This window comes from Nicotiana tomentosiformis, chromosome 12 (genome assembly GCF_000390325.3).
Source record: "Nicotiana tomentosiformis chromosome 12, ASM39032v3, whole genome shotgun sequence".
Classification (NCBI taxonomy): Eukaryota; Viridiplantae; Streptophyta; class Magnoliopsida; order Solanales; family Solanaceae; genus Nicotiana; species Nicotiana tomentosiformis.
The window spans coordinates 126,425,692-126,436,600 of record NC_090823.1 but is presented as its reverse complement, the minus strand read 5'-3'; the positions used below and the strand labels follow the sequence as shown (position 1 = coordinate 126,436,600).

The window sequence follows — 10,909 nt, the reverse complement described above, 5'->3', positions numbered from 1 at the left end:
AACAAATTAATTTATTCTACAATTATAAATTAATTATATCTTTTTTAGTTAATTCAAGATAATTATTTTTTTCTAATTACACCAATTTATATCCTAAAAGTTCAATTCATATCCAAAAGGTCCAATTCATATCTTAAAAGTTCAATTCATATCCTAAAAGTTCAATTCACAAGAACAAATCCTAAAAACTAAAATTTCAATTCATATCCTACGAGTTTAAACATAAACTAACTAAACTAAAGAAATTCAACCCATACCCTAAAAGTTCGATTCACAAGAATAAATTAATTTATTCTACAATTATAAATTAATTATATCTTTTTTAGTTAATTCAAGATAATTATTTTTTCCTAATTACACCAATTTATATCCTAAAATTTCAATTCATATCCAAAAGGTCCAATTCATATCTTAAAAGTTCAATTCATATCCTAAAAGTTCAATTCACAAGATAAAATCCTAAAAACTAAAATTTCAATTCATATCCTACGAGTTTAAACATAAACTAACTAAACTAAAGAAATTCAACCCATACCCTAAAAGTTCGATTCACAAGAACAAATTAATTTATTCTACAATTATAAATTAATTATATCTTTTTTAGTTAATTCAAGATAATTATTTTTTCCTAATTACACCAATTTATATCCTAAAAGTTCAATTCATATCCTAAAAGTTCAATTTACAAGAACAAATCCTAAAAACTAAAATTTCAATTCATATCCTATGAGTTTAAACATAAACTAACTAAACTAAAGAAATTTAACCCATACCCTAAACTAAACTAATTCATAACTAATTGACTAATTAACAAAACTAATTAGTTAATAAAACTAATTAACAAAACTAATTAAAACAATACCTAAACCCTAATCCTCAATAAAATGCAATGTTCAAATAATTAAAACACTAATCAATTGAAACTAATTCATAACTAATTAACAAAATCTAGAAATAATAAATAAATGGATTGTAATTCAAACCTAGAATTTTTAGGAGATGGAGAAGGAGAGGGGCGGCAGTGGCAGTGGCAGCGGCGACGGCGACGGCGCGGCGACAGCGAGGGCTGGGCGGTGGCGACGAGGGGGAGGCCGGCGACGGCGCGGCGACGGCGACGGCGCGGCGACGGCGAGGGCTGGGCGGTGGCAACATGGGGTGGGGAATGAGATTTATGTGAGGGAAATAGAGAAGGAGAGGGGAAAATTTCAGAGAAATGGGGGTTTTCCCCGTTTTTCAATTCTCTGATTTCAGAATTACCGACCAAAGTTGATCGGTAATTTTGGCCGGTATATTAAGTGTTGACCGTTTGACCAAAAACCGACCAACTTTGGTCGGTTTTTAAAAAAAAAAATTTAAATTCTTTTTTTTGTGTTTTTTTTCTTAAAATATTATAAACTACAAGAATTTATTTTATTTAACTATGCAATTATTATAAATAATTATAAACTATAAGCATAATCTTTATAAATAATTATATTAACTATTTAATTTTAATAAATTATAATAGCATCTATCTAAGTAAATTTTCTAAGTTATAATTAAGTATGTGAGTAATTTCTCACACACACACATACACTATATTGTAATTGATGCTAATAACTTCTTTTTTCATTCGTTCATCACTAATAATGCATGACATAGATTAATCGATACATAGGTCGAGACGTTTTGATGGATCATCGATTAATATTAATCGATACATCTAAGTAAGTTATAAGTCGATGAATCAATTTACAAATAGATATATTTGATGATAAAGTATATATACTAATTAGTATCTTCCCAAGTCTATCCCTAAAAGAACCCGACTCTGTGGTCCTAGCGCTTTGTGTTCTAAAACACACTTCACTGTAATACTTTAACTATATATATAGCTTGTTATAGTATATGTTAGTGTGTATATATATAGCTTGTTAAAATTTGACCATGTTTGACCTATTAATTTAACTCGTTTACTTAATACTAATAGCTTCTTTCGTTTATTTAATTTGTGATCCATATATATATATATATATATATATATATATATATATATATATATCAAAGATGTTTAGTATTAATTCTTTTATTTTTCATTCATTCATCACTAATAATGCAAGGCATAGCTAGATTAATCGATATAAGTCGAGACGTTTTATTTTTACTATTAGTCGATATAGGTCAAACGTTTTGTTTTTAATATTCATTGATGCATCTAAGTAAGTTATAAGTCGATGAATCAATTTACAAATAGCATGTTATATATAGTATATGTTAGTGTATTCATTATTTGTATTACAAAAGTGTTAACGAATTACATTTATATTATTTAGATAGTAAATATAAAAGTAATTCGAAAGTTTGATCAATGTTGACGTAATAACTGACCAACTTTGGTCGGTTATTTTGCAGAAAATAACAATTACCGACCAAAGTTGGTCGGTAAATGTTTCCCCTACATTAACCGACCAACGTTGGTCGGTAATTTTAAATATAAATTCTTAAATATTATAAAATATTTTAAATAATAAAATAATTATTAAAATTTAAAAAATTGGATCCAAAAATTTCTTGTCTGACCAGCTGGGTCAATTCGTTGACCAATTTACCGACCAACGTTGGTCGGTATTTAGTTTTAAAAAAATATAAATTTTTTTCCCAGTTTCCGTCCAACCTGGACGGTTTTTGGTCGCTTTTTTTGACCGACCAACGTTGGTCGGAAATAGTTGGTCGGTTTTTAGCAGATTTTTAGTAGTGCACTAGGTTTCGGCGCACCAATATAGGGTCTCGATTAATTCGAATTTGCACAGCAAAATGTCTATTAAAAGGAACCGCTACTTACCAGAATCTTTTCTGCTATGAGATTAAACAAATTAAATGCAACACTATAAAATGCTTTCTACCCTATTGTAGTTGTATAGTCTAATCAAATTTGTAAAAATGAGAGAATAGCGGCTGCGTGCATTCATGACATGCAACGTGGGGGCTGCACCACTAGGGAATAACGGAGAATTAGTTATCGGCATATCTCTATATCTATTTTCTAGGATCTACTACTAAACAATATTTCTTAAACAGTAGAATTAAAATAAGAATTTACCAAAAGTTTCTTTTTACAGTTTGTGTATTGGGATTGTATATTTTTTTAAAACCATCTTGAATTAAACATATAAAAACAAGTAATTTTAGTTTTCATAATATATAAGTCTGATATTCTAACCCAAATATTGGTAAATTCTGATTCTAATTTTTTTTATATTTGGCAGAAGATTTTTTAACCAAAACTAGCTACTTTTATTCTCTGTTCTTCATCGGACTTCCATTGATATATTGATGAAATATATCTTATGCAACTTAGATCTGAATATTTGACCTGTACCTTATGGAATTTGTTGGACTGACAAAATTTAAGGTGGCTGGGAACCGTGGCGGAGCCACCTTACAAGCGAGAAAAATACATTGTGTAGGTAGGTAAAAAAAATTATATATATATTCTATGTGTTGACCCCCCTTAATTTTCTGATGTATTTATTTTTATATATTTTGATACCCCTTAATAACATATGTTGAAAACGTCAAGTTACAATTGGGAGGAAAAATAAAACACGTTAAAGTCATAAAGTCCAAAGGTCTTGGACTTCCTTCCAAAACATGCTAAAAGGGACAACACAGATGCAAATAACGGCTTCAAGTTGCTTAATAAGCTTAACCAAAATAGGAGACCAGGTACATCAAAAAGTGCACCTTTTAGTTCAACTGAAATAAGATGCAGTCACCAATTGAATATGACTTCATTTGCTAGATATCCTTTCTTGTATTTAAACCAATTGGGTACCCGAAATCCATGGACAGCCCGGTGCACAAAGTTCACAAAGGAAGGGCCGCACAGCCTAGCCCTAACGCATTAATAGCTGCTTCCGCGGCTCAAACCTGTGACTTATGATCACACGGAGTTGACATCCATTAATTCGGTTCCCACCTTCAAAATAAAAATGGAGTGGCTGTTTGATATCAGCCACAAACATAATCACTAGCTTAATGCATTCTTCCATGTTTACTATCCTAATAATGACCATAATCTTCCTCAAATTGTCAGTAGTAAATAGTGAATTTGGCTCACTAAACCTTATTCTACAGAAACAAGTTTCAAAATCTAATCGCAATATGACTTTAAGTTAGTACAGAATGAATAGAGTCAATGTAGTAAGCATTTAGATATTAATTGATCAAGTTTAGATAGAGAAAGCAGGGGAATCAAGGGGTTGCAGTTGGTTTTGAACTAATATCATGGTTATAGTTTAATAGAAAGAAACTGCTCGAGGCTAATTTCAGAAGATAATTCTCAGAAGAATGCCTATAAAATTCAAACTAAGACAATGCAATGCAGCATCAGTCTGCTGAGCTTCTTTTAGAAACATGCAATCAATATGGTTTTCCAACATTGTAGAGTATAACATTACAGTTGCAACAGAAGCTATTACTGTACAGACTTATGGCTTTCATAGTTTAATCTAGTGCACTTCTACTCTGTCTTCGTAGCAAGTCCTTTCGACCCTGAGAAATTGACCTCAGTGTGTCATATACACTTCCAACATTGTTGGCCTTTCATTAGGAAAGAACTTCACACAGTCACAAGCTAACTCTAGAAATTGGAGGATCAAATCGTTGATTCCTTTTCCAAGCAAATCTCTATCTGCATCAAGTATACAAGGAGAGCGATCAAATAGATTTCTTGAGCTGGTCAATTCATGTGGTTCCTTCCCAGTAACCAGCTCAAGAAGCATCACACCAAAGCAGTAGATATCTTGCTTATAACAACCTAAATTTGAATATTCAGCTGCTGGGAAAAGACTCCAACTTAATGCAGTTGTCATTCTTACTCCAGAATTTCGCTTCCCAAAAGTTGGATATTTTTGGTTCAAAATTTCTATCTAGCAAGATACACCGTGTGCTTATGTTTCAGTGTGTGACATGTAATTCATACCCATGATGAAGCCAAACCAGGCCTTTTGCTATCCCAAGTGCAATTTTAAGTCTAAGAGGGAAGTCCAAAATATGGGCCGTATATTCGGTTGAGTGCAGCCATTCATGAAGATTTCCACTATGCATGTATTTGTAAACAAGAAGTCTTTTTTCCTTTTCAGCGCAGAAACCTATAAGAGGCAATAGGTTCCGATGTCTCAGGCCACCGAGAGTTGTTATCTCACACACGAACTCGTCCTCCAAATTCTCCCATTCATTGAGCTTCTTGATGGCAAGTGGCCAGCCATTTGGAAGAATTGCTTTGTACACTTTCCCCAGCATTCCATTTCCTACTAAATAGTCTTCACAAAAATCAGAAGTTGTTATTGCCAACTCCTTGAAACTCATTCTAGTGACAAACTTCTCCAGCCTTAATATCTGTAAAATAGTGAGTTGAATCATTGGAACAAACACAGAAACTTGAAAACCTTACATCTATCGTGTTTATTCATCTCGAATAAAGAATTGCATGACAGATTTGCAAGGACTATAACTAATCTAGAATTGTAGCAAAACAAAAAATTATAACATAAAAATGCAGGGGAAAAGCTGAAAATTTAGCAATATGTTTACCTTCTGTTGGCTACTTAATTCTTCTTCACTAGGTGAATCACTTCCTGGACTTGAATGTTCCTTTGACCTCAGCTTCCATTTGTTGAATGAGACTATCTTGTTGATTGCCTTGCTAGGAAATTGAAATAAGCAAAGAACTAAAACTGATGTAGAGAAAAATACCCAACCGACCACAAACGCTGTGATGAATGAGGAACAATCGATATGTTTCCATATCCAAGAATCCTCAGAATCCTCACATCCATTTAAGGGCTTACCACAAAGCCCTGGATTGTTTGCAAAACTATCAGCTGTGATTTGTTCGCTAACAAATGATGGCACTAAACCGGTCAAATTATTGTTGGCTACACTAAATGTCTTAAGGCAAAGCAAAAGGCCTATTCTGCTTGGAATTTCACCTTCTAGATTATTGTTGTCCAACCTCAGAACATTAAGGTAGGCACAATTAGCTATATCAGGCGGTATATGCCAGAAAATCGGTTACTTGAGAGATCAAGTGTTGTAACATGTTCAAGTATTACTGAAATATCAAATGGTATGGTTCCATACAAGTTGTTGCCATAAAGATCTAAACCAGTCGAGCTTGTACAATTTCGAATGCCACGAGAAAACTCACCCTGCAAATCCATGCTTGAAAGCGCGACATTCAGTACCTTATTCTCATTAGGATGCCAGCATTGAATTCCTGTAAAACGACAGATGAAGCCTTCGGTAGCATTGGTGAAATCCCAAGAGTCCAAGTAATTGTAAGGGTCTTGTAATGAATCTTTTATTGATTTCAAGCAATAAATATCACTCTCTGCAGCATTGCAGACACAAAATCTGGCAAGTAATGTTAATTGAAAGCCAAGAGAGATACTGATGAAAATGAAAGGGCTTGTTTTGAAATTTGTTTTATCCATCACTTTGATAATCCTCCTGCTAAATCTTGAATTAAATAGGACGGATATATCAGCACAGAAGATCTTTCCAAAAGAGTGATTATGCTTATTATAGCAACGGGGTCAAACTAGCTGGGCCAAGAACTCAACTTCATTGCAGTATACGGAAGCAAACTTGGAAAAAGACTTCAATTTTGTCTTTATTTATTGATGATTCCTTATTCTCCTGGCTTAAATCTAGGAGATATCCTAGGCATTATTACATGTTTACTATCCTTATAATGACCTTAATCTTCTGTCTGTAGTAGGTAGTCATCTTGACTCACTAAAACTTGTAATAACAGAAACAAATTTCAGAAATATAATTGCAATGACTTTAATTAGTACAGAATTAATGAATCAATGTAGTAAGCATCTATATGTTACTGATCATCTTTAGATTGAGACAGCAGGGGGATCAGGAGTTGAAGTTGGATTTGAATATCATGGTTATGGTCTGAAAAGAGATATATACATTTGTTAGATTTTTAAATATGCAATTATATTAGATTGTCTATAGGTTTATGTTTCATACTTTATCAATTTTGAATCACAACCATAACTGACCTAATAACAACTGGTTTCAGCATTTACTCTAGGTGATTGCCTATACCAAATTTTGGGAATCTTCAGTTAGTTCTCAACTATTCGAAAGTAACAATTCACCCCAGAATCCAATATTAGAATGCTAATATTCTGAAAAACAGCTCGACGACAGTTTCAGAAGACGAGTCTCAGAAAAATGCATATAAAATTTTAACTAAGCCAATGCAGGATCAGTCTTCTATTCTTTCAGAAACTAAAAATGCAATCCATATTCTTTTCCAATATTATAGAGTATATACAGATTCTTAGAAATTACAATTGCAATAGAAGCTATTAATGTACAGACTTACATAATGGCTTTCATGGTTTAATTTAGTGTGCTCTTACTTTGTCTCCTCAGCACTAGTCATATAGACTTGAAATATCAGTTGATAAGGGTATAATTCGTATTCAGTCTGTTCGGCCCTGAGAAACTGTCCTCAATGTGTCATACACTTCCAGCATTGTTGGCCTTTCATTAGGAAAGAACTTCACACAGGTACAAGCTAATTCAAGAAATTGGAGGATTAAATCGTCGACTCCTTTTCCAAGCAAATCTCTATCTGCATCAAGTAGACAAGGCGAATGATCAAATAGATTTCTCGAGCTGGTCAGTTCATGTGGTTCCTTCCCAGTTACAAGCTCGAGAAGCACAACACCAAAGCAGTAAATGTCTTGCTTGTAAGAACCTAAACCAGAATATTCAGCTACTGGGAAAAGACTCCAACTTAATGCAGTGTCATTCTTACTCCAAAACTTGGCTTCCCAAAAATTGGATATTTTAGGTTCAAAATTTTGATCTAGCAAGATACATCGTGTGCTTATGCTCCCGTGTGTAACGTGTAATTCGTACCCATGATGAAGCCAAGCAAGGCCTTTTGCTATCCCAAGTGCCATTTTAACTCTAAGAGGGAAGTCCAAAATCTTGGCCTTTTCTTCGTTCGAGTGCAGCCATTCATGAAGACTTCCATTAGGCATATATTTGTAAACAAGAAATCTGTTTTCTTTTTCAGCACAGAAACCTATAAGAGGCAATAGGTTCCGATGTCCCAGGCCACCGAGAGTTGTTATCTCAGAGACAAACTCGTCCTCCAAATTCTCCCATTCATTGAGCTTCTTGATGGCAAGTGTCCAGCCATTTGGAAGTATTGCTTTGTACACTTTGCCCAACATTCCATTTCCTACTAAATGGTTTTCACTAAACCCAGAAGTTGCTTTTTCCAGCTCCCCAAAACTCATTCTAGTAACAAACTTCTGCAGCCTTAATATCTGTAAAGCAGCCAGTTAAATCATTGGAACATACAGAATAGAACAGAACATAGAAAAACTTACTGGAAATGTAAAGTGGCAGTCTATATGTGACGCTAGAAAAAAAATGCCACTTAACTAATGCAGGGAAAAAGCTGGAAATTAGCAGGATCTTTACCTTGTGGTTGCTGCTGCTTAAGTCCTCTTCACCTGGTAAATCACTTCCTGAAGTTAAATGTTCCTTTACCCTCAGTTTCCATTTGTTGAATGAGACTATCTTGTTGATAACCTTGCTTGGAAATTGAAATAAGCGAAGGACTAAAGCCAACGTAAAGAAAAGTACCCAACCAACCACAAACGCTTTGATAAACGAAGCACGATCGATATGTTTCCATATCCAAGAATTCTCACATCCTTTCAAAGGCTTCCCACAAAACTCTGGATTGTTTTCAAAACTTTTAGCTGTGATTTGTTCATTAACAAACGACGGCACTGCCCCAGTCAAGTAATTGTTGGCTACACTGAATGTCCGAAGGCGAAGTAAAGAGCCTATTCTACTTGGAATTTCACCTTCTAAATTATTATTGTCCAACCCCAGAAAGTTAAGGTAGGTACAATTAGCTATATCAGGTGGTATATTGCCAGAAAATGTGTTATATGATAGATCAAGTATTACCACATAATCAAGTATCACTGAAATATCAGAAGGGATATTTCCATACAACTTGTTGCCTGAAAGATCTAAATTAGTCAAACTTGTACAATTTCGAACGCCTCGAGGAAACTCACCAATTAATCCATAGTTTGAAAGTGTGATGCTCAGTACCTTATTCTCATTATCATGCCAGCAATTAATTCCTGAAAAACGGCAGATGAAGCCTTCTGTAACATTGTTGAAATCCCAACTGCCCAAATTATTGAAAGGGTCTTGTAATGAATCTTTTATTGATTTCAAGCAATAAAAATCATTTTCTGCAGCACTACAGACAGAAATTTTGCTAAGTAATATCAATAGAAATCCAAGAAATGTGCAGATGAAAAAGAAAGATCTTGTTCTAAAGTTGGTTTTCTCCATATATTGAAAGACTTCCTGCTAAATCTTGAAATAAAGAAAAAATAGATATCAGCAATGAAAACATCTCTGAAGAATGATTTATACTTCAAATATTATACTTATTGTTGAAGTGGGGTCAAACTAGTCAGGCAAAGCAGTCAACTTCCTTGTAGGTTACTGAAGCAACTTCAATTTGTCTTTATTTATTGATGATTGTTGACTTTTAAGGTTTGATCATTGATGTTCTAAAAGTGCATACTAAATTATTCCGATATTATAATCCTGGGATTATAATCTGATGACTAATTTATATTACATGGGAGTAGGATAAAATAATCTCAAGTTTAATGGGATAATATGAGATAAGATGATTAAGTATGAGAGTGGAATAAAATAATCTCTAGTTTAATGGGATAATGTGGGATAAGATGATTAAGTCTGGGATTAAATTTATACCGTATTTGGTTGAAGGTATAAATTTATACCACTAATTAAATACGGTATAAATTTAATCTCACATCTTATCCTGTCATATTCCTCGTACCAAACAACCCCCGGTGTATATGTTTTAAACATGTGGAAATTAGGATATTGACTAATCAAATAAAAATGGAAATGGCACTTTTGGAGATTATAAAGCAAATTAAAGAATTTCACTAAATAAGAATAAACAGTTTATAAAGAGAAAATGAGCAAGATATAAGAGTTTTAAGAGCCCGTTGGATTGACTTAAAAAAAGTGGCACTTAAAAAAAGTGACTTTTAAGCACAAATGCTTAAAAGCAACTATTAAGTGCTCAAACTTATTTTATAAATAAACAGTTACCTGTTTGGATAAAAGTGATGAAACTTAAAAAAAAACTGTTGAAGTGTTTGGTAAACAAGTGTTGATAAGTACTTTTTCTGTTAAAAAGACAAAAATATCCTTAAAGTTGTTAACGTTATAAAGGATCTCTTTACTACAATATATTTAATTCTGAATTAATGCAAATAAAAAATAATTTATATTTTAATTTAATAGTAATTTAATTGATTACTTTAGATAATTTTTATAAATATAATTCTTGAATGCTCATTTTTCACCACTTTCAATCAAGTAAACTTGCATAAAAGTCTCAAACCTATTTTAAAATACCAAATTATTTTGTTGAATTCTTCTTTCCCTTTTTGTCCATTTACTCTTACAGATTAAAGATGCAGTTACATCCATTGAAAGTTGAAGGAAGCTCATTATGGCATTAGCTCCTCTTCTTGGAAAAACAGTAGAAACCGATCCAGTATGCAACCTTAATTCTGTTGTAATTGTATGTTTGCTGATAGAATAAAATGTTATAATGCTCCTTTCATTTTATGCCAGATTGTCTGCAAGAAAATGATTTTTCTATCTTCCTCCGTGGTATTTACTTTTCTGGTATGGTAACCATTGACTTATATGCGGACAAATATATAGAAGAAACTTCTCTATGTGAAACTTGAAAGAATCTCATTTTTTAGGAAGAAATTTCTCTTTGAGAAGAACTTACAACAAG

At 33.0% G+C, this 10,909-nt stretch overlaps 2 protein-coding genes across 5 annotated transcripts; both read right to left on the bottom strand.

Moving 5' to 3' along the window:
• Positions 1 to 4,348: 4,348 nt before the first annotated feature.
• On the bottom strand, positions 4,349 to 9,482 carry LOC104096323 (probably inactive leucine-rich repeat receptor-like protein kinase At5g48380). Of its 4 annotated transcripts, XM_070191697.1 has the most exons (5): positions 8,506 to 9,482; positions 7,391 to 8,348; positions 6,191 to 6,259; positions 5,575 to 5,686; positions 4,349 to 5,379 (listed from the first exon to the last, which is right to left on the bottom strand). In XM_070191697.1, exons 1-2 carry the CDS (start codon positions 9,400 to 9,402, stop codon positions 7,491 to 7,493), a joined length of 1,755 nt encoding a protein of 584 aa, XP_070047798.1. In that variant the 5' UTR covers positions 9,403 to 9,482; the 3' UTR covers positions 4,349 to 5,379; positions 5,575 to 5,686; positions 6,191 to 6,259; positions 7,391 to 7,490. The 4 variants fall into 4 exon arrangements, with proteins under 4 accessions (XP_070047798.1, XP_070047797.1, XP_033512108.1 ...); XM_070191696.1 differs by having other exon boundaries at positions 6,191 to 8,348; XM_033656217.2 differs by having other exon boundaries at positions 5,575 to 6,259.
• On the bottom strand, positions 4,939 to 6,476 carry LOC138903368 (probably inactive leucine-rich repeat receptor-like protein kinase At5g48380). The gene is made up of 3 exons (XM_070191335.1): positions 6,059 to 6,476; positions 5,575 to 5,972; positions 4,939 to 5,379 (listed from the first exon to the last, which is right to left on the bottom strand). The coding sequence occupies exons 1-3, from the start codon at positions 6,474 to 6,476 to the stop codon at positions 4,939 to 4,941; spliced, it is 1,257 nt and encodes a 418-aa protein (XP_070047436.1).
• Positions 9,483 to 10,909: the final 1,427 nt, after the last annotated feature.

Excerpts from the sequence above, each read along its gene's own strand:
- LOC104096323 (XM_070191695.1), bottom strand. The coding sequence starts at position 9,402 with ATGGAGAAAACCAACTTTAGAACAAGATCTTTCTTTTTCATCTGCACA. Across the intron at positions 8,349-8,505 it reads TAAGCAGCAGCAACCACAAG|ATATTAAGGCTGCAGAAGTT; the intron begins GTAAAGATCCTG and ends GCTGCTTTACAG.
- LOC138903368 (XM_070191335.1), bottom strand. The coding sequence starts at position 6,476 with ATGGATAAAACAAATTTCAAAACAAGCCCTTTCATTTTCATCAGTATC. Across the intron at positions 5,973-6,058 it reads TACAACACTTGATCTCTCAA|GTGAAATTCCAAGCAGAATA; the intron begins GTAACCGATTTT and ends ATAATCTAGAAG. Across the intron at positions 5,380-5,574 it reads AATTAAGTAGCCAACAGAAG|ATATTAAGGCTGGAGAAGTT; the intron begins GTAAACATATTG and ends ACTATTTTACAG.